At 46.3% G+C, this 26,139-nt stretch overlaps 1 protein-coding gene across 5 annotated transcripts in view; it reads left to right on the top strand.

Moving 5' to 3' along the window:
• Positions 1-297: 297 nt before the first annotated feature.
• The window catches only part of AAR2 (AAR2 splicing factor), a 58,574-nt gene continuing 32,732 nt past the window's right edge, over positions 298-26,139 (top strand). Inside the window, exons 1-4 of one of the 5 annotated variants that reach the window (XM_036322301.1) lie at positions 298-383; positions 3,154-3,960; positions 7,579-7,808; positions 19,260-19,427. In XM_036322301.1, the coding sequence (XP_036178194.1) occupies positions 3,204-3,960; positions 7,579-7,808; positions 19,260-19,427 (1,155 nt within the window). In that variant the 5' untranslated portion in view covers positions 298-383; positions 3,154-3,203. Of the gene's footprint in view, positions 846-879; positions 1,206-3,153; positions 3,961-7,578; positions 7,809-19,259; positions 20,550-26,139 lie in introns of those variants that run through there. The other 4 variants (XM_036322300.1, XM_036322299.1, XM_036322302.1 and 1 more) reach the window with 4 other exon arrangements.

Below are 26,139 nucleotides of genomic sequence, written 5' to 3'. Positions count from 1 at the left end.
CTAATGTAGCCGTCGGCTGACCAGGACCACGACTGAGCATCCGACAGTGGCTGCTAAGCAGCTATGACCTTGCCCCCAGCTTCAGTAACCAGGACTGATTGAGACCAACGGATCTTGGCTGGTAGATGTGTTTCTGGAACGGGATATAAAATGCACAGTTTGACAAAAGTTGTTACCCACGGTTCTGGAGCTAAAACGAGAAACTAAAAGCAAAAGGTAGTATTCTGGGGCGGAACCTGCCGGCGCGGACCGCTAGTCCTGCGACCTAGAGATCTGCCCGGGCGCTTTTTCCCGTAGCTCTTGTCCGACGCTAGAGCGGACTTCCGGTGCGCTTCCGCGGTGCGTGAGCGGGCGGCACCGAAGGTGCTGCGTGCGGCTTCCCGGTCTGTTTTAATTCCGCTCCTTTCGTTGTTTGTGTAGCGGGGCCACCCCGTTCCCGGCCTGGGGTCGTGGCGTGCCCTGGATTAGGGCGCCTCGCGGGGGCCTCTGGGCTGGTGGTGGGACCCTGGTGTCTCCAAAGGCCTTTCTCCCGAGAAACCGTCACCAGGGAGGGCGCCCCAGCACTCCCCGGGCCACCGGGTAACTTCGGGCTTTCCTAACTCCAGGACTTGGGGGCCCGAGGCCTTGGCTGCGCCCGACCTGGTTCCGTCCGGCTCTCGGTAACTTCCCGGTAAGGTCTTTCCCCGAAAGGAGCCTTTGTTTCTCAACTGCGAAACGGATACCATGTTTTTATTAAATGAATGTTTTATCAAGTGTCGACTGTAGGATGTGCTCGAGGTGTAAAGAGATTCAGATCTCGTGGAGGTGACAACCCTCGAGTGAACATGGGCAAAATTGCCGACTTGGTACGTGAAATGAGCGTGTAGCACAAGAGACCCGACCCCGGAGGCTGTACGGAGGAGACGTTATTGGGCTGAATCAGGAAAATTATGTGACAGGAGGGAAGCGCTTCATAGGCAGAGGAGCTTCTCGTTTGAGGGTCGGGAGGAGGCCGGTGTGCCTGGAGCAGAGCTTGTGTGGGGAGCAGGGTGTGAAACAAGCCGCAGGAGTTGCCGGGGCCCAGACCATGGATTTTGGTTTCCCCAGAACCACATGGGAAACCACCCGGAGGTATTAAAAGTGGGTGTCCACATGCCTAGATTGGCATTTTGCAAAGGTCACTCCAGCTGTGGATGGAGACTGGATTGGAGGGGCCAGCGCTCTGGGTGAGTGTCATGGGCGTTTGGTTAAGGAGGTGGTGAAGAGAAGTGGATGGATGCATTTCCAGGGCATCTTCTCTGTGTCAGGCCACATGCCAGCTGCGGAAGATGCAATGGATAGAATTACAGGCTGATGGAATTAGAGTGAAAGGAATTATCAAGGAGGAGAACACAGATGCCACAAGGGAAAGTGGCTAAATGAGGAGCGATTTTCTAAATGTAATAGCTGTGCATTTAGCAAATATTCATCAAGTACCTTCTGAATTAGGGTTGGGAATAGGAAGATGATGTATAAGTTATTTAGAGTTGTGGCTTTCAGGCTTTTTCGGACCGTGACCTACGGTAACAAATGCATTTTATGTTGCAGCTGAGTGTGTACACAAACACAAAGCTTCAGAAAGCAGTTATTATCTTCATCACTCCTGATACGCTCTAATTTTTTTATTCTATTCTTTTCGTTAAAAAATAATAATACTGGCTGAGACTCTAAACTGTTTCTTAACCCATAACGAGTTGTGACTTGAAGTCTGAAAAAAAAAAAAAAAAAAAAGCTGATTTAAAGTGAGGGTCATTTGTAGTGTTTTTGGGTTCAGGCAGTAAAATATACCCTTAATGTTTTTGTGAAAGGGTTGGTCTTCCTTTCCTCGCTGTTTTATTTTGTTTTGATTGTGTAAAATACATAGAGTAAAAAGAACTAAGCAGGCCACTGATTCTCTCTTTGTGAAATTTTAGTGCCTTGCTCATATGTCTGGCTAGATTGGAAGTGCCTAGAGGGCAGTGGCTGTCTTACTCTAGAGCAGTGGTTCTCAACCTTGGCTGCACATTAGAATCACCTGGGAATCTTTTTAGAATCCTGATTTCTGGGCCTCATCCTCCAGAAATTCTGTTTCTTTGTTATGGGGCAAGGCCACAACATTAGTAACAAAGAAACAGAATTTCTGGAGGATGAAGCCCAGAAATCAGGACTTTAAAAAGACTCCCAGGGGATTCTAATGTGCAGCCAAAGTTGAGAACCACTGCTCTAGAGGTTTTATTTAGTGCCCGGTAAAGATCCTGACACAGTGCAGGCATACAGTGGTTATTTGTTGAATTAAATAGGTAGGTGTCTTGGGACTAGAAGGGTAGATAATTGTTTGGTTTCAATGAATTCATGTTGGAACCATTCTTACAAATACCACAGAGGCAGTGTCTGCCTACAGACGTTTTACAGTATGCCCCCATAGGTGGTTCAGGGGCAGGTAAAATAAGTGCTCTGAGCTTTCTCTTCTAAATACTGATCCTAGGCCAGCCATGCCACCTAAGTCCATTCTGGACGAGTGGTCCAGCGTTGCCACTGACTGTGGGCCCTTTGGGAAGTTGTCTCACTCCTTGGACTTTAGGTTTTTATGTGTAAAAGGAGAAGAGAATGTTTGAGTTGAAAAGCTCTCCATTTCCCAAATTTGTTGTGAATTTTAGATGCTGAGCACCCACTTTCCACCTCTGTCTGTTTCTGGGCTTCCCCTGAGGCTTATGGGAAACTGGTTGTGTACTTGAGTCAAGCATCCTTCTCAATTCTTCTGGAACTTTCTAGCAATAGGTTTTAGGCAGAGTTACAGTTTAGAGTGGACCATCCAGGCTTCCTTTACTTTCATCCTCCATGGTGTGAGAGAGAGATCCGAGAGCAGATCCTGAGTGGACAGTGGGAAGAACACTGGCCTGGAGGGCAGGGCACCCAGGTTCTAATTTGTGTGACTTTGTATGTCCTTATGTGACCTGAACATGTTACTTCTCTGGTGTCTTTTCAGCTGTGAAGTGAGTATTCTCTTCTCTCTGAATCTCACGTTTTCATCTGTAAATGGATGTAGGGTTGTGGTGAGGATTAAGGGAGATATTGCTATCAGGGGCATAGAGATTGCTCAGTAAATGAAGCATTCTTCCCCAAGTTCTGACAAACTCTGGTTGCTTTCCTTTTCAGCTGTTCTGAAAATAAGAAGGGTTCTCCTTTCGTCGCCTGTCACTGCAGCCATGGCTGCCATGCAGATGGATCCTGAGCTTGCCAAGAGCCTCTTCTTTGAAGGGGCCACTGTGATCATCCTGAATATGCCCAAGGGGACAGAGTTTGGCATTGACTACAACTCCTGGGAGGTGGGGCCCAAGTTCCGGGGTGTGAAGATGATTCCACCAGGCATCCACTTCCTCCACTACAGCTCTGTGGACAAGGCCAATCCCAGGGATGTAGGCCCTCGAATGGGCTTCTTCCTTTGCCTGCAGCAGCGGGAGCTGACGGTCCTGCGCTGGAACTCAGTCCAGGAAGAGGTAGACCTTTCCCCAGCCCCAGAGGCTGAGGTGGAGGCCATGAGGGCCAACCTCCAGGACCTAGACCAGTTTCTGGGACCTTACCCATATGCCACGCTCAAGAAGTGGATCTCACTCACCAACTTCATCAGCGAGGCCACAATGGAGAGGCTGCAGCCCGAGAGCCGGCAGATCTGTGCCTTCTCAGAGGTGTTGCCTGTGCTCTCCCTGAAGCACACCAAGGACCGGGTGGGGCAGAATCTACCCCGCTGTGGCACCGAGTGCAAAAGCTACCAGGAAGGCCTGGCCCGGCTGCCTGAGATGAAGCCCAAAGCCGGGACAGAGATCCGCTTCTCCGAGCTTCCCACACAGATGTTCCCAGCAGGTGCCACACCAGCAGAGATAACCAGGCACAGCATGGACCTGAGCTATGCCCTGGAGACTGTGCTCAGCAAGCAGTTCCCCAGCAGCCCCCAGGATGTACTTGGTGAGGAGGAACAAGGCTCTTTGGGAGTGGGCCAAGGAGAGGTATTGGATTAGGGAGTATACCTTGGGTTATCTAGTCTAGGGATTCCTAAAGCTGGCTAGGAGGCAGTCATGCCCAGTACACTCAGTAAAGATACGGATGTCCAGGCCTTAACCCTGGAGATTGACTCAGGCCCCAGCGATTTGTCTGTCTGTCTGTGTAATAAACAAGAACCCTAGGTGAACCTGATGCAGACAGTCCTGTGTTTAGGAACCACTGACATGGCCCAGCCCCTCATTTTACAGCTTGAGGTCTATAGAAGCAAAGGATTGCTAAGTGGTCAGAATGAGACCAGAGCCAAGGGCTCCTGGTTCCCAGGCCTCCCTCTTCCCTCCTCAACTTGCTCCTGACTCTCTCAAGGTGTTGGTCTCTCGACTGCTTAGACCAGCCGTGGGCAAACTACGGCCCGCGGGCCAGATCTGGCCCGTTTGAAATGAATAAAACTAAAAAGATAAAGACCGTACCCTTTTATGTAATGATGTTTACTTTGAATTTATATTCACACAAACACTCCATCCATGCTTTTGTTCCTGCCCTCCGGTCCAGTTTAAGAACCCATTGTGGCCCTCTAGTCAAAAAGTTTGCCCACCCTGGCTTAGACCATGACAGTGACTTTTTAAAAACATTATTATAGTTTTTATTTCCCCCTTATTACAAAAATATATTCATCATAGAAAAAATAACCCACACAATAAAATTCATTCTAGTTTTCACAGCCTAGAAATAACCATTTTTTACATTTTGGTGTATTTACTTCCCATCTTTTACATATAAATGTATATGTATACCTGTAGCTATGGCTATAGATACTTTATTTCAGTCTTTTCTCTATGTTAATTTCTATGTGTTTTTAGACTTTTTAAGTTCAATTATATGTTTGTATGTATATGTGATTTTTTTTTTTTTTTTTTACAAAAAACAGAATTATGGTATATCATTTTGTTATTTACTTTAATATAAACATTTGTCTATGTCACTGAAATAGTCACTCCTTTTCACTGGCTGCTTAAGTTCCATAGTTATTGAACAGCCCAATGCAGATGGACCGTTAAGATGTTCATATTTTCCCTATTATAAGTGTTGCCTAGTGAACATCCTTGTGTGTGTTTCTGCATGTGTTTAGGGTTGAAATTGTTGGGTCAGAGCATGTATGTTGCCATAAGAAGATTGTGCGGCTTCACCAGCTATTGGGAGGCTGTTGCCTATTACCTTTGACATGGCAATTCAGCAAAGGCTTCTTCCATCTGGGTAGTTGGAGAATGACATCTTATTTCCATTTACAGTTGACCCTGAACAACACAAGTTTGAACTGCATGGATCCATTTATTTGCAGATTTTTTTCTTCAATAAGTACCTGTACTGTTTTTGATCCCAAATTGGAAGTCCCCAGATGCAGAGGGCCTACTATGTGTGTTGATCTATGCTTTTTATATGGGGGACTTGAGCATTCACGGATTTTGGTATGGGGGTGGGTGTCCTAACATCAATTTTCTGTGGATGCTGAGGGACAACTAAGTTTTTGTGAAGTCAAAAGTTATAAGCAGATTTTGACTGCACAGAATGTCTGCTCCTCAGCCCCCATGTTGTTTAAGAGTCAACTGTATTTTTCTTCAGTTACTAGTGACAGCAAACATTCATCACATCTTTAACAGCTATTTATATATATACTAGGGGCCCTGCACACGGATTGCCCTGCGCATGAATCCGTGCGCCAGTAGTTCGCTGCCACTTGCCTCATCTGGCCACCCCACCCACTGCCACTGGTAGCTCTCCATTGCACGTAGCTCCCTTCCCCGCCCTCCTGTAGCTCTCCACTGTTGTAGCTCGCTGCCCCGCCCTCCTGCTGTTCAGTTGTTACGTGGTGTCCCACACCAATTTGCATATTACCCTATTATAAATACAGATATTTTACAAGTTGCCTAGGTATTTGCATATTTTTTTATTGGAATATCTGAAAATTTTGAATATAGGGCCTTTTAAATCATTGGCTCAGCTGATAAGGGACATTTTAATGAATGTAATTTAATGCATTATATAGTATTTTCATTTAATAAGTAACACTTGAAATTCTGGCTTAAAAATGAACAGAAATCCTGTTTTCTACTTCTAACACATTTCAGTTCTTTAAAGTAATCTTGTGAAAAGGTCTGTTGCAGGGATAACTTTGTATCTGCATGACAGCTCTTTGAAATTATTTCTGATCTCATAATTTTAGACTAGGCCAGAAATGCACGAATTTAAATAAATGCCCTAAATTCAGAGAATAAGCTCATGTTTTCACAAGCCAACCAGGAAAAGCCAACTGAAGAAGGATATCATTAACCTCTATCACACAAAGAAAATTTGACTACATATCGGTCAAATGTCCTAACAGGTAGCTAGCTAGTCACACATGTTGAGTGCATATGTTGTTTTGATGACCCTTATGTAGGTCCACAGAAGCCCTCATTAAATGTGAAGACACACAGAACATCTCTGATCGGCAACAGTATATTTTGGTAACCAGAGACCCAGTTGCTTGGCTAAGTACAATGGCATCTAAATCAGTGATCACCAGCTGGTGGTTTGTGGACCACTGGTGGTCTGTGAGGTCGGGAAGGTTGGCAACTGCTGATCTAGATCATCAGGTCTCTTTGTTTGAGACAGGCATCCGATGGAAATGTTGGAATAATAACTAATATTTATTGAGTGCTGCTTTGAGCCATACATTATTTTAAATGCTTTACATATATTGATTTATTTAATCCTCACCTTTAAATAAGGAAATTGAAGCATAAACAGATTAAGTACTGTAACTTGCCCAGCTGCTAAGTGGTTGAGCTGAGATTTGAACACAGGCAGTTTGGCTCCAGAGCCCATGTTCTTTCCCACCAAGCTGCTCATAGAGATTAAACCACAGAGCACTGTGGTTAAACAATCAAGCCTGGAGCAAGTCCTCCCAAATTTTCCTCCTCTGGGAGGCTCTAGAACAGTGCCCAGCCAATAGAAAATCTATTTTACCTTTTCATTGTTCACATTCCTAAGGGTTAGATGTGTGACCTTGTGCAAGTCCCTTGACCTCATGTATAAAATAAGGCAAATACCACCTTTCCTTGACCACCTTGAGGAGTTGGGCTGAGGATTACATGGTGTAATACAGCATTTCCCTGAACCTGTAGCAGATTATCTGCATCAGAATTAGAGTTACAGATCATCTATCCTCAGCCAGGATCTCTGCGGGTGAGGCTTGGGCTGCTTTATTTTTAGCAAGCTCCTCTAGTAGTTCTGATAGGCAGCCAGGTTTGGGGTCCACTTGGCATGATATCCCTGAGCACATTTTGTAAAATCTTTAAATGCCAGGCAAATACTAGGTGTACCTCTTCTCTTGCAGTTTGATTTTACAAAAATCCAAATTTATAGCAGTTCAGCAAACTTTTATTAAGGACCAGCTTGTTGCCAGACCCCATGCTGGTCTCCGCAGGAGTGACAAGGAGAAAAGACCCCCCGGTCCCCCCTTGCTGAGGTCCAGTGGAACTGTCAGGCTTGTAGAGTCAGCAGGTATCTCCTCCCTGAGGATCCTTTCTCCTCTGTGCCTTTCAGGTGAACTTCAGTTTGCCTTTGTGTGCTTCCTGCTGGGGAACGTGTATGAGGCTTTCGAGCACTGGAAGCAGCTCCTGAACCTCCTGTGCCGCTCTGAGGAAGCCATGGTGAAGCACCACACTCTCTACGTCAACCTCATCTCCATCCTGTACCACCAGCTCGGCGAGATCCCCCCCGACTTCTTTGTGGACATTGTCTCCCAGAACAACTTCCTCACCAGCACGTTACAGGTGAGCAGTCTCTTGCATCCTGAGAAGGGTTACCTTTTTGTTTCTTGCTGTTCTTTCGTGACCCAAAGTTTCTTAATTTTGGTTTCCTAATCTTAGGCTGTTTCCTGGTTCCCTCTCCTACTTGATTGAAACTCCTTGATGCCAGATACCCTTTCTCTGTGCCACCCTCTCCCCACTTGCCCCCAGAGTGCCTAGCACTGGAGTACTTGGAATTTGAATCACCTCCACCCCTTTGAGTTACTCAGCTCAGAACAGTTTTTCCTTTTCTCTGTAGCCATAGCTGCAACCCAGGAGGACAGAGTTTGGAAGCTTGTTACTCCCAGGGAAACATCTGCAGCTCTTTAGATCTCATTTCAGCATTAAAGTAACTTTGATTTCCTGTGTCAAACCAAATGTGCCAGTTTCTGCAGAGATTTTCTGAGGGAAAAAGTGAAATTTGCTTTTAAGTTGGCAATTAAATTTTCATTATGAGTGGTAATTAGGGAAGAAGCTTCAAAAAACTCACAATCTTCATCCTGTGTTATTTCCTCCCTTTGCAAACAGATTAGCTTCCTTTATGTTCTTGGGACAGCCTCTGTCACTCACATTTCCTAACTTTCTCAAGTATAGAAGAGGCAGAGCTGCAAACTGTCAGTTTCCATATTTTCTGGTCCATGAACTGCTTTTTCCTCCCTGTATGTGAGACCCCCACAAGCCCTGCTCCTTACAAGGTGGCTATTCACTGACCTCCCTCTCACTCCCACGCAGGATAAGGGACTGAACATTCATTAAGTGCCTGTTGGGTATCAGGCACCATGTTTATCATACGCGATGGGTTTCCTCATTTGATTTCTCTGGAGCGCTGTAAGGCAGATAGGATTATTCCATTTCAAAAATGAGAACACAGACTCAGAAAGGTTAAGTAATTTATGTAAGTTCACACAGCTGGTAAGTGGCAGAGTCAGGATTTGTACATTTATATTCAGGCCTGCATATTGAATACAATGTAGCCCCCAACCCCCAAAGGATTCCTGATAGATAGTAGTGGAGACACCGTCATGCCTGTTTCTTAGAGGTGCAGAGCACTTTTCTAAAACCAATGTACTGTTGGAAGAGTCCCTGCGAGCAGGCAGCTGGCTTGAAACTCTGGCAGCTGGAGGGCTTGTGCAGACCATGGGGATGAGTCAGTCAAGCTGATGGCTTGAATCTGGTGTATTCCAATTCAGATGAATTATAAAACTGCCCTTTTATTGGTTCTTAATATAAAAGAGAAATTAAATCCTTTTCCTCTGGGGGGAAAATCCCCACCAAAGTTACTGGGTTGTGGGTTATGGAAGAGTAGGAGGCATCAGCCTGCTAACTTGCTTCTGGCAGTGGTTATGGTCCACAGGAATATGTGCAACCCTCATGATGTGCATTAATGCTGTCGCACAAACAGGAGGGCCACACTGTTGCTGGCTGTTCTAACCATTGTCAGCACAGCCAACAGCTGAGCTCTAATTGCTGAGGCTTTGTTGCTAGCAATGATTTACGAAGTAGAAAGAGCCCAGCTGGATGCCTCGGTGGGGTATGAAAAGCTGATGGGTGGAAGAATTCTGCCTTTGGACTTTTCACCAAGAAAATTTGATGTCGTTATTTGGAAAAATCCAAAACACGTGCCTTTAAAAAAAAATAAATCAACGCATGTTTGTGAGCATCCTTCTTTAACCCTTTGCGGTCGTATTAAATTTGGACATGGGTGTCGTACTGGTCGGAATTAATTTCCATTGAAAGAGCAGTGATACATAACATGCAAGATTATGAAGGATAAACAAGATTTATTAATTCTTTTTTGGAACTACGTCACTACTAGTAGAATCACTACAAACGTTATCACTTTCTACGTCAGAGTCAGTATTCAAGGTGCCAAAATAAAACTCTTCATCGTTACTTTCAGATTCGCAGTACACTTCTTTCGGTAACTTTCTTTTTGCCATTTTGGAGTATTATTTTGAAATATCTTAACAAGCGAGAATGCCTAATTACAGTTAAACGTAATTTGTAAAGCTTTATTTGAAATTCTGCGAAGTATCTCCGAAGCTTGTTGATTTCTTCACTCTCAAAAGGCGACTGACTCGCCACGGTGTTTTGCATGGCGAGTGTGGAACGACCGCGTTTGTTTATATTGAGTTTCGATATCTCCGATTTGTCGGGGCAATGTTTTGGTTCGTGACAAGGTCGCTTAGACACTTAAGAGCTTTCAGAGAAATTATGAACTGATACATGAATGAATAGAGTTAAGATTCGTACGGTTCCTTGCTGTGGTGGCTGAGAGCAGACATACGACCAGAACGGTAAAAAAGCTTTGGTGGCTGAGAGTAGACAAACGACCGCAAAGGGTTAAGTACAATATTCTCCTGAAAGTGTTGCGGATTAGCCAGGGTTCCTGCCCTCAGGAGATTTGTTCATTGATTTAGCAGGTATTTCCTGAGCACCTGACAAGACTAGAAATATAGCTGTGAGCAAGACAGACAGAGTCCCTGACTTTCCACTTATATTTTGGTGGAAAGTAAATAAATGAATTAACCAAATAACTCTAGAAAGCAATGTGTTTAGAAGGCAGCCCTGCCTGGTAGCATTTCCCTAACCCACACCTTTTGGTCTCATCTAGGCTGCATCAGTCTGTCAACTTCCATGCCTACCTTGTCTCCCACTTTGCCATCTGAGTTGCTGCTCTAAAATGCACATCTGATCCTATTTCTCTGCAACTCCTCATTGTCTAGAAAGTTAAAAGCCCAAATATGGGTCACAAGACCCGATCTCTTCTGACTCCTAACCTGTACTCTAGCTTCTCCTTCGTCTCCCTGTTTTCCTCCATCAACTCCAGTGACCTGGTCTCCTTGCAAATTCCCAGACATGCTGTCCTGTTTCATGCCTTCTTTTAAAAAAAAATTTGCTGTAAAAAACTAACACATAACAAGAGGTCTACCCTCTTAACAGATTGTTAAGTGTGTAGAACATATTGTTAATTATAAGCACAGCAGATCTCTAGAACTTTCCCTCTGGCATGACGGATAAAGACATGGGTATAAAGTGTCATGCCTTCTTAACTGAACCTGACTTTCCCTCTGCCTGGTGAGTACTTGTTTACCCTATGAGATGCCCTCAAAACAACCCACTCTATGAAGCCACACCTGATCTCTCTCCTTTCCATACTGTTAGCCTGCTTTGTACTTGTCAATATTATATGCACAAGCTGTACTTGCTGAAATTTACATATTGTCGGCCTGACTGCCCCACTGAGCCTTGAACTTTCACCCAAAGCCTGTTTTGTTCATCCTGTTTATTTTAAACACCTGGTTAAGGCCTAGCACTTACATCTTTGTGTTATTTGTTGTTTTTAGATAAATGAGTATAATTCCTATGGCAATGTAGATGGCCCTAATGTGATAGATGTAAACAGTGAATTCTAATCAAAGGGCATTAGGAGAAATTGGTTAATTCAGACTGTGGTTGAGATTTGAGGGGACAGAGGATCAGGAATGGCTTTTGCAAAAGGTGTGTGTGTGTGGGCGGGGGGTGATGGCATTTGACTATGAGCTTGAAGGATGACTGAGATTTCAACAGGCACAATGTAGAGAAGGATATTATAAAACTTCTTTTTTTAATGGAAAGTTAAGTTGGTGCCATCTTGGCAGTGAGAATTCAGTCCCCCCACACAGAGGCACTCACTCACTCACTCGGGGTGTTTGACTGAATGAATCAGCCCATAAAAGCCTTCCTTAGCCAGCCGCCTGCTCTCCCCCCAGGTAGTCAAGTAAGTGGAACTGGCTTTCTTACTTAGGAGCTTAAATGGCTACTACCCGTGGAGAGGGGCTGGTGTTTGTGTGTGTTAGCACTTAAAGGCAACCATGTAATGGCCTCTGCCATTAGAGGCCCTTTTGAATAAATGTCACTGGTTTTTACAAATCCCATGGATTTAGCTTGAATAAAAATTATTTGTTTTACAAAAATAGATACAGTTTTTTCTTTTATTTAAAGCTACTTGAGTCACCACAATTTGTTTAAAACCAATGAAAAGATAATCTGAATTTAATAGTATATTAGAAAATGAGTTATGTGCAAAATAAGAATTCTTATTGCTGATTGCATAGCATTTAGGCATATAGTCACATAACCTGTTTTTTAAAAATACTTTTAGTCACAATAGGCCATATATGCTTTCTAGCTTTATTTCTTGTGAGTATTCTAAATGCCAGTGTCCATCTTTAACTCTTGAGAAAAAATGTTGGCTCTGACAATGATGTCTATAGTATTTTTATCATCATACCATTTATGATAAATTTCACCTACCTACTCCCAAACCTCCTGCCATCAGCTGTCTATTACTTTTTTACACTTACTGTGCATTATCTCATTTAGCCCTCAAAGCAATGCTCAAAATTAAGGCTATACTTCCATTTTATACATGAGGAAGTAAGATCACAAAAGTCACATAATTTTTCCCAAGATGACCAGAGCTAATAGGTGGCAGGGCTGAGCTTTGATTCTAATGCCTGCGGTGAGCTCTCATATATTAGGGCCCCAGACAAAACATCCCAAATTCTTTAAACTGATCTCAGAATTATTCCCACTGCTTTTCACTTTCCTGGCAATTATTGTGAAGTGATAGTCTTGCTTTTAACACCACTTTCTTCTTCTGCAAGTAGAAATAAAATGTCCTATCTCTGGCTTGTTTTAGTCTAAGTTGAAAAACCATTTGGGAATTGAAAAAATTGGAAATTTCATCCTTTTTGTCTAGCCAAAAAAGTAGGATAAGATAGTGACTCAGCTACCTACCTTGGTATTTTAAATTTCTCAGCTGACCTGAATGAACTCTATTTAACTTGGGCCTAAAAGAAGGCTTTTAAATTTCTAACTGAAGTAATTTATGATTTTATAATATACAGACTTAGTGATAAAAGTAGTAATACCTTTTTATATTTAGAAAAAATACCCAGTGGATGTACTAATAAATGCAGTTGTTTGTGTAATGTTGTTATCCTATTTCAAAATATTTTTTAAATACCCAGTATTAATCTTCCTATATTAAGAGGATTCATTTCTCAGTGATGCTAAAAATGTTTACTTGATTTCACTTTGATAAAATAACCAGATCATTACAAATTAATCTAAAAATAAAAGAAAGTAAATTATTGATTGAAACTAGGTATTGTCTAAACATCTCCTTTTCTGAATTGTGAGTTTTTAAAATATCAAGTTTTTAAACTATATGAATAAAAATAAGAATAGGTCAGTGAATGTCAGAGGCGAGGGGTAAGGGAGGGTTTGATCACCAAGGTCAGCACAAGGGTGTTTGTTATTCAGTGTCCTAATGGTGATTATATATGGTCCTTCAAACTCATAGAACTGGAAAAAGAAAAACTAAGTATATATCAATCTTGATTATATCATATAGTGGCTGCATGGGTGTATGCATTTGTCAAAACAAATCGAACACTTAAAATGGGTGAATTTAATTGTATGTAAATTATGTCGCAATAATGCTGATTTTTTTTAAAGTCAATTTTTTTAAAAAGTCAACCGGGCCTGTGCCCTGGATCCTGGAGGCCTGCAGAGGGGACAGTTCCAGAAGCACCTGGTCGCCAAGCCCCTGGGCTCCCCAGGGCAATGCTAAACATACGAAGGATATATCAAATCTGCATCAACAGAAGAAGAAGGTCTTGGTAGGGAAAAAGGATTGAGATTTCTTTCCTTGGACTGGATCTTCTTGCTCAATATTTATCACTTACTTGCTCAGCATTTATCACTGTTCTCATCTGTATAATGGGAATAGTCATTTCCTGTCCTTCTACCTCCCAGGTTTATAGTAAAGATTAGATTGACAAGTTCTTTAAAAAGTTCAAAACACTTTTCAAATTAGAAACCTTATTTTTCAGACTGAAGGCTTCTAGTTACCTGCTTCTGGTTGATTTTACTACCAGGCAGTGTTGGAGAAATGGGTGGGAAGGATGAGTGATGAGTATGGGCCCAGCCTGTTCCAACCTCTCACTGCTGGCCATTGCCAAATGCAGGGCAGTCCTTACATCTCATTAATCTTTCAGTGAATATCCTATGGGCCCTAACTCTGTGCCAGGTGATATGCCATGTGGAACACATGGATAATTCGGACTCATTCCCTACTCATAAGAACACACGTTGCAAGCACTGTGAGAAATGCCAGAATGGCAGCTCAGGCACAGTGCTAAGGGGACAGGGGTTAGAGCAGTTCATTTCAGCTTGGACTTTTATAAGAGGCATGTCTCAAGTAGGTGGTTTATGAGCTTGGTGGCATGCAGGGGCCTAGTAAATAAGCCACCTCCTCCCCAGGATGAGTCCCTAATTCTGTCCAGGACTGTCACATAATTTAAAAAAAAAAAGTCATTGCTTTGGAGTTGCTCCTCATCTCTTGGGAGAGTTCAGCTATAAATGGACTGTTACCTAAATGAGGTTGAGGATGTGATCACGGTAACTCTGAGCACTGGGGGAGCATAGAAGAGCACCTGTTCCATCCTTGGTCTGGGAAGACACCCTAAAGGAGGTGATAGGTGAGCTGAGCCTGAGTTACTAGTAGAAATGAGCTAGACGAAGGAGAAAAAAACAGGTGGGAGGGTGTTACAAGTAGGAGAAAAGCATGTGTGTGTAGAGGCTCAGAAGAGGCAGTAGAGCATGTTTGGACCACTGTTCAGTGTGGGTGGAAGGGCTGCAGAGAGAATAGTATCATTTACTAAGTAAGGAGGGGAGCAAGAGGAGGCTTTTGATAATTCAGCTAGCAGGTTCCCCAGGACCTCTGAGGACAGACTCATGGGTGTGTGGGGCCTTTGGAGCTAGTGTTGTTTGAAACAGGCTTCTCTGCTCCCCATACCAGGCCCCTCCCCAGAGTTCAGCTGGGCTCCCTATTGAGTGCTCCATGGCATGCTCTATTAGCTGCCTACAGACAGGCCGCCAGCTTCCCCACTGCCCTCTCGCCACCAAGCTCATACAACCCCTCTAATTAGTTATTGATCTGGTACTTTGTTGTGGCTATGCTTCCCGCTCCTCTATTTAGTCGATTCCCAAGTTAATGAAACCAAATTCTGTAAACCTCCCTTTTGCTCCCTGCCCCCCCCCCCATCACTTCTCTCCCTGCTACCACTCCAACAAAATGGCTCCGAACAAAGACCACTGCAAATGGCCTTGCTGCTCCCGCTCACAGAAAGAAGCAGGTAGAAAGGGCGTTGTCCAAGGAATCAGCCACAGAGTATACCTGTTACCTTTGTCAGGTCAAGGCCCCTGGAGCCCAGAGTCCTTCCGTGGTGGTCTGTGGATCAAAGATCTTCCACCCTCATGCTCCTGTGTCTGTGGGGTGGTCCAGTGGGGAGCTAACAGGTAGTCTTGGAAAAACTACTACTTCCTTTCTGGGTAACTTTGATTCAATCATTTAATTTCTCTCAGCCTCCATTTCTAAAAAATAGGCATTCAAGTGTGTCTTCCCTCGGCATTTTGAGGATCTATTGGGATATTTTTTAAACTTCTTTTAAAAGAGCAAAATAATAGGAGGAATAATGGGTTTGCTATTATTCTTAGAAGGGGTTGGGATCTAGGACAATCCAGAATAGAGTTTCAGATATAGAGAAAATTACTGTTCTGCCCCCTCCCACGTTTATATTAGATGAAACTGAATTAAAAAGAATGTCAAGCCCTGGCCAGCATTGCTCAGTGGTTAGAATGCCTGCACACTGGAGGGTCCTGAGTTCGATTCCTGGTCAAGGTCACATGCCTGGGTTGCAGGATGATCCCCCAGCCCTGTTGGGGCCCATGTGGGAGGCAACCAATTGATGTGTCTCTCTCACATTGATGTTTTCTTTCTCTCTCTCTCTCCCTCGCTCGCTCCTTCCCCCTTCCCTTCCACTCTCTCTAAAAATCAATGGAAAAAATATCCTGAACTGAGGAATGACTAAAAAACAACAAAAAAGAACATTAAAACAGAAAATTACTATCCAGAATATATAAAGAATTCCTACTGATAACTCGGCAGCAACAACAACAAAAAAACTGATTAAAAATTGGCAAAGGGCTTAAATAGACATTTCTCCAAAGAATATATACAAATGGCCAAATAAATACATGAAAAAATGTTCAGCATCACTAATCATTGGGGAAATGCAAATCAAAACCACAATGAAGTGCCACTTCACACCCATTAGGATGGCCACTATCCAGAAAAACCAGAAAATAACAGATGTTGGCAAGGATGTGGAGATATTGTAAGCCTTGTTCATTGCTGATGGGAATGTAAAATGATGTAGCCACTGTGAAAGAAAGTATAGTGTTCCTCAAAACATTAAACAGAATTTTTTAACAATCCAGGAACTCCTGGATATGTACCCCAAAGAATTGAAAGCAGAGACTCTAAGAGATATTTTTACACCCACGTTCATAGCAGTGTTATTTACAATAGCCAAAAAGTAGAAATAACCCAAATGGCCATTGACAGATGAATGGAAAACAAAATGTGGTATAGACATACAATGGGATAGCCTCAAGAAGAAGGAAATTCTGACACAGCTACAACATGAATGAACCTTGAGGACAGTATACTAAGTGAAATAAGTCAGTCACAAAAGGCTAAGTACTGTATGATTTCACATATGTGAGGTACCTAGAATATTCAGATTCCTAGAGACAGAAAGTAGAGTGGTGGCTGCCAGGGGCTGGGGGAAGGGGAAATAGGGAATTATTATTTAACTAGAGGCCCGGTGCATGAGATTCGTTCATGGGGGGAGGAGTGTCCCTCAGCCCAGCCTGCACCCTCTCCAATCTAGGACTCCTCAAGGGATCCCACAATCCAGGACTGCTGGCTCCCAACCGCTTGCCTGCCTGCCTGCCTGATTGCCCCTAACTGCTTCTGCCTGCCAGCCTGATCACCCCCTAACCGAGGGGTGGGCAGACTTTTTGACTCGAGGGCCACAATGGGTTCTTAAACTGGACCGGAGGGCCGGAACAAAAGCATGGATGGAGTGTTTGTGTGAACTAATATAAATTCAAAGTAAATATCATTACATAAAAGGGTACGGTCTTTTTTTTTTTTTTTTTTTTTTTTTAGTTTTATTCATTTCAAACGGTCTGGATCCGGCCCGCGGGCCGTAGTTTGCCCATGGCTGCCCTAATCACTCCCCTGCCAGCCTGATCAATGCCTAACTGTTCCCTCCCCTGCAGGGCTGGTCCCCCCAACTGCCCTCCCTGCAGGGCTGGTCCCCCCAACTGCCCTCCCTGCAGGGCTGATCCCCCCCAACTTCCCTGCAACTGCCCTTCCCTGCCAGCCTGGTTACCCCTAACTGCCTTCCCCTGAAGGCCTGGTTCCCCCCAACTTCTCTCTCTGCAGGGCTGGTCGTCCCCCACCCCCAACTGCTCTCCTCTGCTGGCCCGGTCACCCCTAACTGCCCTCCCCTGCAGGCCTGATCACCCACAGCTGCCCTCCCCTGCTGGCCTGATCGCCCACAACTGCCCTCCCCTGCTGGCCTGATCGCCCACAACTTCCCTCCCCTGCAGGTCATCTTGTGGTGGCCATCTTTGACCACATGGGGGCGGCCATCTTGTGTGTTGGAGTGATGGTCAATTTGCATATCTTTTATAGCTAGGACTAGAGGCCCGGTGCACAAAAATTTGTGCACTCGGGGTGGGGAGGAGGGTCCCTCAGCCCAGCCTGTGCCCTCTCGCAGTCTGGGACCCTCAGGGGATGACCACCTGCTGGCTTAGGCCCGCTCCCCGGGGGATTGGGCCTAAGATGGCAATCAGACATCCCTCTGGCAGCCCAGCAGTCCTCGGGGGATGTCCACTTGCCAGCGGGGAGCAGACCTAAACTGCAGTCGGACATCCTTAGCACTGCTGAGGAGGCAGGAGAGGCTCCCACCACCACCGCTGTACTGGCAGCCATCAGCCTGGCTTGTGGCTGAGCAGAGCTCCTCCCATGTGAGAGCGCCCTGACCACCAGAGGGCAGCTCCTGCATTGAGCATCTGTCCCCTGGTGGTCAGTGTGTGTGATAGTGACCAGTCATTCCCAGTCCTTCTGCTGTTAAGGTCAGTTTGCATATTACCCTTTTACTATATAGGAGGCTTGGTGCACAGGTGGGGGCCAGCTGGTTTGCCCTGAATGGTGTCCCGGATCAGGGTGGGGGTCCCGCTTTGGTGCCTGGCCAGCCTGGATGAGGGGATGATGGCTGTTTGCAGCTGGTCACACCCCCTTCAGGGTGGGGGTCCCCACTGGGGTGCCTGGCCAGTCTGGGTGAGGGGCTGAGGGCCGTTTTCAGGCTAGCAGGTGACTGAAGCTCCCTACCTCTCCTTTTTTTCTTTATTTTTAATTCTGGGATTTATTTACCTTCTATGGCTGTCACTGGAACTGAGAGCTGGCTTTAGCTCTGAGGCTCGGCTCCAGCTCTGAGACCTCAGCTGCTGAAAGCAGGTACCTGGGTTTGTTTAGCTTCTATAATTGAAACACTGTTGCAGCTCCAGCTCTGAGGCCCAGCTGGCTGAAAGCAGGTTTCTGGGGTTTGTTTAGCTTCTATAATTGCAACACTGTTTCTTAGAGTACAAGCTCAGAGCCCAGCAGCGGCAGGCGGGGAACCTTGGCTTCCTCCATCACTGGAGCAAGCAAGCCTCCTGTTCACCTCAGCTGCCTGGCTGCCGGCCGCCATCTTGGTTGGCAGTTAATTTGCATATCGCCCTGATTAGTCCATGGGAAGCATGTCGGAGGTACGGTTAATTACCATGTTTGTCTATTATTAGATAAGATGGGTTTAGAGTTTCATTTAGGAAAGATGGAAAAAATTCAAGAGATGGATGGTGGTGATGGTTGCATAACAACGCAAATATACTTAATGCCACTGAACTGTACACTTAAAAGTGGTTAAAATTTGTAAATATTTTGTTATGTATATTTAACACAGGTTTTTAAATGATAATGTAAAAAATTGGTTAAAATGGTAGCTTTGTGTTATCACAATTTTAGAAAAAGAACATCAAAGACAGCTTTTAAGGGGAACAGAGACCTCTAACTGGCAGCCTGTGGCACATTTAGTTTAGAGCAGCAATTCAACTTCATTGGCTTAAGGCCTGTCATTTTATGGGATCCAGGGGCTTGTGAGCCCCCCAAGTCCTTTTACTACCAGCTGGTATAGCTACTACCTCTTCCTCTGAGTTACTGCCCAGGTGCCCAGTAGATCTCCCCAGGGGCAGGGCCAGAGTAATGGGTCTTCCCCGCCCAAGATAGTAATTTTCCATTCTGGTCCTACCTCAGCTTCTCAGCAGGGTTTGGACCTTGTTTCTTGGTTTGGGGGAGCACAGCAGGTATCCTGGGCCTGTGCCACCAGCAGCTGATTTTCCCGCCCCAGAGAGCTGAGCACCATGAGGAAATTTCCACAGCTTTCTCGGCTCCCTCCGTGTTCTCAGGAGTGACTTATCCTCTGTTCTCTGTAGGTTTTCTTTTCCTCTGCCTGCAGCATTGCTGTGAATGCCACCCTGAGGCAGAAAGCTGAAAAGTTCCAAGCTCACTTGACCAAGAAGTTTCGGTGGGACTTTGCAGCGGAGCCTGAGGACTGTGCCCCGGTGGTTGTGGAGCTCCCTGAAGGGGTGGAGACGGGCTAACTGGGAGTGCTCTCAGCTGGGAAGACTCCTTCCCACACAGCTGCAGCCTGACCTCTCTGCTCACCCCTTCACCTGGACCTGCCGGGACAGCAGCCCCACCAGGTTCTGCAGAGATGGAACCAGAATTCCCTCCTTCACCACTACATAACATTCCTTCAGTGCCAAAGAGGCTGTACCATCCTGAAGGCACATTCGTGGGCTCCCCATCAGCCTGGCCTTGGTGCTAACATGACTGACTTCCGGATGGACTCTTACAGAAGCTCTTGGGAGAGACCTGCCTCTGCAGCAACCTACTTTCTTCTGAATGAGAACTGACTGCGTATTCCACAAGATGGTTGGAAAGAAAGAAACCCTGGACTGCCGAGGGGTGTGAGATGTCAGTTGGTGACTTTTAAGTTAAACAGAGGGCAGAGGAGATGAGCCAGAATTTCAACCTGCCTCCTGTTGAATGGGAATACATCGCAGAAAACTCAGGAGCCCCAGCCTGGGGAGGGTGTAACACAGAAGACAGTTGGGTTGTATCTGACAAGTCATCAGCTTTTGCTTTTCCATCTAAGTTCCTTTCTCCTGTCCAGAGGTCCCACCGGGTAATCTCCCCAAGACTGTTGTGGCCCTGACTTCAGGGGCCTTGTGAGTGCCGTGCCTCTCCCACGTGTTCTACTCTGAGACCTCAGACCCAGAAGGGGGACTTGGCAGCCCTCCTCTCCTGCGTGGCGCTGTTGCTCAGCAGAGCCGCCATGGCTGTTCCTGATGACCCGGAGGTTCAACAAGAGAAAGATTCTTGCTCTGGGCAGGCTTCTCAGCCCTGCTGGAGTTCAGTGCCTTTATTCGGGCTCTAGAGAGGACTGGTCAGCCCAGATTTTTCCATTCCTGCTGTGGAGCTTTCAGCCACAAGAGGAATGATGCTCACGTTGCCTGGGAGTCCTGAGGGCATGCCCTTCAGGCACGCAGGTCCCTCATCCTGACCTCGAGCTGTACTATGATCAGAGTCCCTGTGCTGTTTTCCAAGGCTGCAGCTCACACCAGGTTTCTAAATGAGAATTCCTTCTGGTTCCACTTGTTTCCTTGGAGATGTTTTTCCAGGAGCATAATGTACATTAAAGTCTTTGAGTTGAGACGAAATCCCCTTGTGTGAGTCTCTTTTGCAGTTAATCTGCCCAGATCCCAGAGCGGCCAGGCCACTGTCCATAGACACACATCTCCTCCCTACTGAGCACCAAGACACACTCACCCAACCTCTGCAGTCTCAGGAGGAGGCAAGCAGCCAGCGTTGCCTCGTGTTACCATTGGGGCTTCTGAGACAGAAACACCTGGCAGGATTGAGGCCCTGTATCTGTATAATAACCAGAAGTTTCACCTTCTGTGAATTTGCTGTTCTTTTCCTCCCCAAAGCCTACTCATCAGAAGTACTTGGGGAGCTTGTTAAAAGTGTGGATTCTGAAAGAATGAAGTTCTGATCTATGCTACACCATGGATGAACTTGGAAAACGTGCTGAGTGAAAGAAGCCAGACATACAAGGACACATTATGATTCCATTCATTTGAATTGTCCAGAATAGACAAATCCATAGAGACAGATTAGTTATTGTCAGGGACTGGGAGAAGGGAATGGGGAGTGATGCAAATGAGTACAGGGTTTCTTTTTGGGGTGAAAGATTTTAGAATTAGGGGCGATGGTTGCACAACCTTATGAATATACTAAAAACCACTGAAAGTGTGTACACTTTGAAGTGAATTTTACGGTATGTAACATATCTCAGTAATTTTTTTTATTGATGTCAGAGAGGAAGGGGGAGGGAGAGAGAAACATCAATGATGCAAGAGAATCATTGATCCACTGCCTCCTGCACGACCCACACTGGGGATCGAGCCAGCAACCTGGGCATGTGCCCTGACTGGGAATCAAACCATGATCTCCTGGTTCATAGGTTGATGCTCAACCCCTGAGCCACAGGGGCCAGGCTTATTAATAATGTTTAAAAGTGCAGATTCACGAGGCCCACCCTGCAGGGATTGAGAGGCGGTGAATCTGGATATAGCCTGGATACCCTCAGTGTTGAGTAACCATCTTGAAGTGACAGCTTTGCAAGGTAAGTACCCAGAGCTCCAATAGGTCAGAATTTGTCTCCCACTGGCATTGTCAGGGCAGCACCTAGAAGTTGGGTCATGCTACTGTTCTCCAAGCTTGTTGATCTTCGGTCTACACAGACCACTTCCCACCAGTGCCACATACACAAACGGGTGAAGGAAACGTCACTACTGTTTACTAAGCGTTCTGTTCTCTCACTTCACTTACTCCTCACCACAATATGCATAGGTATCGTTATTGTCCCATTCATTCTACTGATAGGAGAATGGGCTCAGAGCTTCAGCCATTTTGCCAGGGTCCCACAGCAGGGAAGGGTTGAGGACGAGTCAAACCCAGGCCACTGCAGGCACCTCTGTGATTTACTCCTTCCCTGCCCAATCCCTGCTTCCCCAGATGTAGCCTTGGCCTAGTGACAGCAACTGTGTGACCTGCAGCAAGCCACTTACCTCCTCTGGGCCTCAGTCTGCTTCTGCATAAAATAAGAGCGTTTGCTTGGAGTTGGGGTTTCTGACATAGATTCTCCAGGCTCCCTCAGGTATTTAAAAGTGAACGCCTTGTGTTACTTTAAATGTTTTCAAAAGGGGAACTACATTTACATGGCATAATAGGGCTGGGCTGTCAAAAACACAATAGGTCTCTTGATTGGGTCTGGAGTGACCCTGTGTCTCCTGCTTGTCCCAGCTGGCAGCCCTAGATGTGTCTTTGATGAATAAAAAATGTGAAAACAATTATTACTTAATACTTGCAGTGTGTTTGGAAGGCAGAAACCTTCCAAAGTGAGACCCAGTGGCACCGCTGATCTCAGGCTGCCTTGCCGTTCTAACACATCTGAAAGCAAAGCTATTGGCAGGACCTGGCCTGATTTTTAAGTTCCCTCAAATGCAGGCCTCCTGGCGTCTGGCTCTTATTTGCAAGGCTGCTTTATCCTATTAACAGAATCAGCAGAGGCTGTGACTTTCCAACCCCGTCCACTGTCCCCGTGACAAACCCTCGCTGACAAGCCCCACTCTGTCTGATTTCTCGCCACTTGAGCGGTGGAGGAGATCCCCGCCGCTGATTGCCTCTTACCATCGGTGATTATTTCCCCAACGTCTTCCCCTGGCAAATATTTAATCTTCGCAGGGCATCCTGACATGTTGGTCTCTCCAACTCATCAGACATTGGCTTGACTGAAAATGCTGTCCCCACTGGGATAGGGCCTGGAAATGCAGAGCGTACGCTACGGACAAGGCCATCCCTGAGTCACATCTGCCAGATTTAAAGCAGAACAGAGCCCAGAAGCTCCCCTGAACCACCTGCTGATCCTGAGTGTGGTCCCGTGATTTCCCCAGAACCCTCTTCTCTTCACCATGGCCCTTCCTCACCTCAGAGTCTACCACGTCTGGCTCAAGCAGGCTTTGTTTTCATTAAAACCCTTCTATGTCCACAGTATCTAAGGGCTCATTCTCTCCCCAGCTCTGGGCCCTGCTGTGGACTGGCCTCCCTGCTGAGAGGGTGGGATGAGAGCCGGAATCCGGTCAGCTGTTCCCTGCTCTAGTAGGGAGGGGAGTGTCCAGCCCCTCCCCGCCTGCCAAGCCTTCTGTCCTGTGTCCTGGAGCCTTGCTCACCTCTCGTGAGGGTTCCTGAGGGTTGTCAGGCGGTCAGGATGCTTGATGGAAGGGAAGTCGGAGAAGACTGGGCTCCTCAGTAGAGTGGGCTCCCCAGTGTCAGATGGCCTGCACGAAAGAAACTCCGCCAGTCTCTCTTCCCTGGATCTGTTGTCTTGCTTCTTCCCTCCCCACATGGCTGTACGTTCCTTCTGCCGCCCTCCATACATTCTTACCTGCCTCAAGTCTGGGCTCTACACTTCTAGGGAGATGCTGAGAGATAGAGTTACATCTTGAGGAGAGGGAGCTGTCACGTGAGAAGCAGCGGGAGAAAAATGCAGGACCTTCACCAAAGAGCAGAGAGTCTGAGAGCTGGAGAAGGAAGAGGCCTCCGCATCCTTCAGTGCAGAGTGGGGGCCCGAGGGGTAATTTACAGGGAGGCAGAGCTCGCTTCCTTCCCTCTTCATCCAACCAATACTTACTGCCTGCCGGCCCGGCCCCTGTGAGCTTACATTCTAGTCGGGCCAGCGGGGGGTGGGGGCTGGGGTGAGGAGCAGATAGTAGCATAATAAGTAGAATATAGAGTGTGTTAGTTATAAGAAATACTCTGGGGGAAAATGGAGCAGGATACAGGAATTTGAGAGTCCTGGCAGGGTGAGGGGAGACGTTGCTGTTTAAATGGGGAGGCATTTGAAGGAGGTGAGCAAGTGAGCTGTGTGGGTATCTGGGGGAACAATGTTCCAGGCAGAGTGAATGTGGCTGCGAAGGCCTACCTAAGCCTAGTGTGTGGGAGGAACACTGGGGTGAGTATGCTGAGAGAGGGGAGGAAACTTGAGAGGTTACTGAGGGACCAAATTATCCAGGGCTTAGCAGGGGTCCTCAAACTTTTTAAACAGGGGGCCAGTTCACTGTCCCTCAGACCGTTGGAGGGCCGGACAATAGTTTAAAAAAAACTATGAACAAATTCCTATGCACACTGCACATATCTTATTTTGAAGTAAAAAAACAAAACGGGAACAAATACAGTATTTGTATTTGCATGTGGTCCGCGGGCCGTAGTTTGAGGACCCCTGGCTTAGGGGCTGTTATAAGAACATTGCACTTTACTCAGTGAAATGGGAGCAGATCACAAGCTGCTGTGTTGGACGTAGGCTGCATGGGTCAGGTGGAGCAAGGGGGCCTGTTAGGAGACGAGTGCAGTCATCTAGGTGAGAGGTGAGTGATCACAGCGGTATCAGGTGTGCAGATGAGGGATGGACTGGATGTCTTTCAAGAGCCCTTCTAGCCTGATAACCCCTACTTCTCTGAAGTCTCAGAATCTGAACAGAATACCAACTCGTTGGGGTCCCTCCGCCTCAGGAGTCCCCTCTCAACTGTCCCATCATGGGATGGTCGGCCCCTCCTGTTCCCAGATGTGCATTTGGGTAGGCGGGGCCATGCTGAAGGATCGGGAGGGCTGTCACAGGTTTGGGGTATGAGGACTAGAGAGGGCTCTGTTGAGAAGTGGTGGGTGGGGCAGAGGGCTGTGATGACTGGTCACACCATCAGCACCCGTGTGGGTGGTCTTGTTGCCAATGGCAGTGAGGAAGGTGGCACTGGATGTTCAGGTGTTCGTGTGACTTACAGAGTTGAGGGTATGTGAAGCCTCTGTTGTTTCTAATTTGTGCTGGTCAAGAAGCATCCCCGGCCCACCTTCCCCAGGAACTTGCATGGACTTCGAGGTGATTACTGTGAGCCGGCATGGAGCGCGGCCTCCCTCCTCGCTGCTGGGCACCAGGTCCTTCCTCAGGAGGAGCACCAGGTTTTCAGGGAAGAGGAGGAAAGCAAGGCTCAGAGAGGTGAGGCACAGGCTGGCGGGTCTCAGAGCCAGAATTCCAGCCCACCTGTCCGAGGCCAGCGCTGCCCTGCATCGCACCGCACTCCTTAATAAGGACAGTTACATAATCCCTGATAATTACCAGTTGGATCTGAGGCTGCCAGCTGACAACTGGCAATGTCAGCCACTTAGAAGGGTGCTGGGCCGCCCTGCTAGCCTCCTGGTTCGTGATAGCTTGCTAATGTGTCTTCCTAGGTCCTTCGTGTTCATATCTGCCTGTGGGCACACTGGGCCAACCAGGCTCAGGTGAGCTGGCATCTGCTCCAGAACCAGGCTCCTTCTGCTTTCCTGGGCACCACTGGGGCCACTGAGCGGCTGCCCCGTCTGGGGCACACCTCCCTGAGTGGAGTCCTCTCACCCTGTCCCACCAGAATTGCTGTGAGTTTGCAAAGGCATTTGCTTTAGTGAAGGATGCTGCCAGGGGTGGGGCCTCTGAGGGACTGATTTAATGCACATCCTTTGCCTCAGTTACCCCTGGGGATCAGTACCCTATTCTATCCTAAGTCTAGCAACCGAAGGTACCGAACGGGATGTGGGGTGTGGGAGTCTCCCTGGTACATTTTAAATGAAGAAGGCTACACCACTCAGTGTTCATTTACCTTTTGGAAATTGTTCATTTATGTCCTCTGCCTATTTGTCTGTTGGATCTTTGTGTTTTTAAAAATAATATGCATTGCCCAGCCAGCATGGCTCAGTGTTTGAGCATTGACCTGTGAACCAGGAGGTCATGGTTCAATTCCTGGTCAGGGCACATGCCCAGGTTTCAGGCTCAATCCTCAATGTGGGGCATGTGGGAGGCAGCCAATTGGCGATTCTCTCTCATCACTGATGTCTGTCTCTCTCTCCCTCCTCTCTCTCTCTCCCTCTCCCTCTCTCTCTACCTCCCCTTCTCTCTGAAATCAATAAAAATAGATTTAAAACAATAAAATAAATATGCATTTATCTTATCATAATACATCTTAATATTAGAAATATTTCCTCCAATTTGCCATTTAATTTTATGCTGTTTTGGGAAATGTATACTTTCCCTTTTGTGTCAAATATGTTGAGCTTGATTCTTAATTTGATTTATTTTCATTGCTTTAATGCTTAAAAGTCCATTCCTGTATCAAGATGAAATCTATATTAACTTCTGTTTTGTGCTGGTTTTTCACAGTGCGT

This window comes from Myotis myotis, unplaced genomic scaffold, assembly GCF_014108235.1.
Source record: "Myotis myotis isolate mMyoMyo1 unplaced genomic scaffold, mMyoMyo1.p scaffold_m19_p_9, whole genome shotgun sequence".
NCBI classification, from domain to species: Eukaryota; Metazoa; Chordata; class Mammalia; order Chiroptera; family Vespertilionidae; genus Myotis; species Myotis myotis.
The sequence above is the reverse complement of the archived record's forward strand: the minus strand, read 5'-3'. Positions and strand labels throughout refer to the sequence as shown.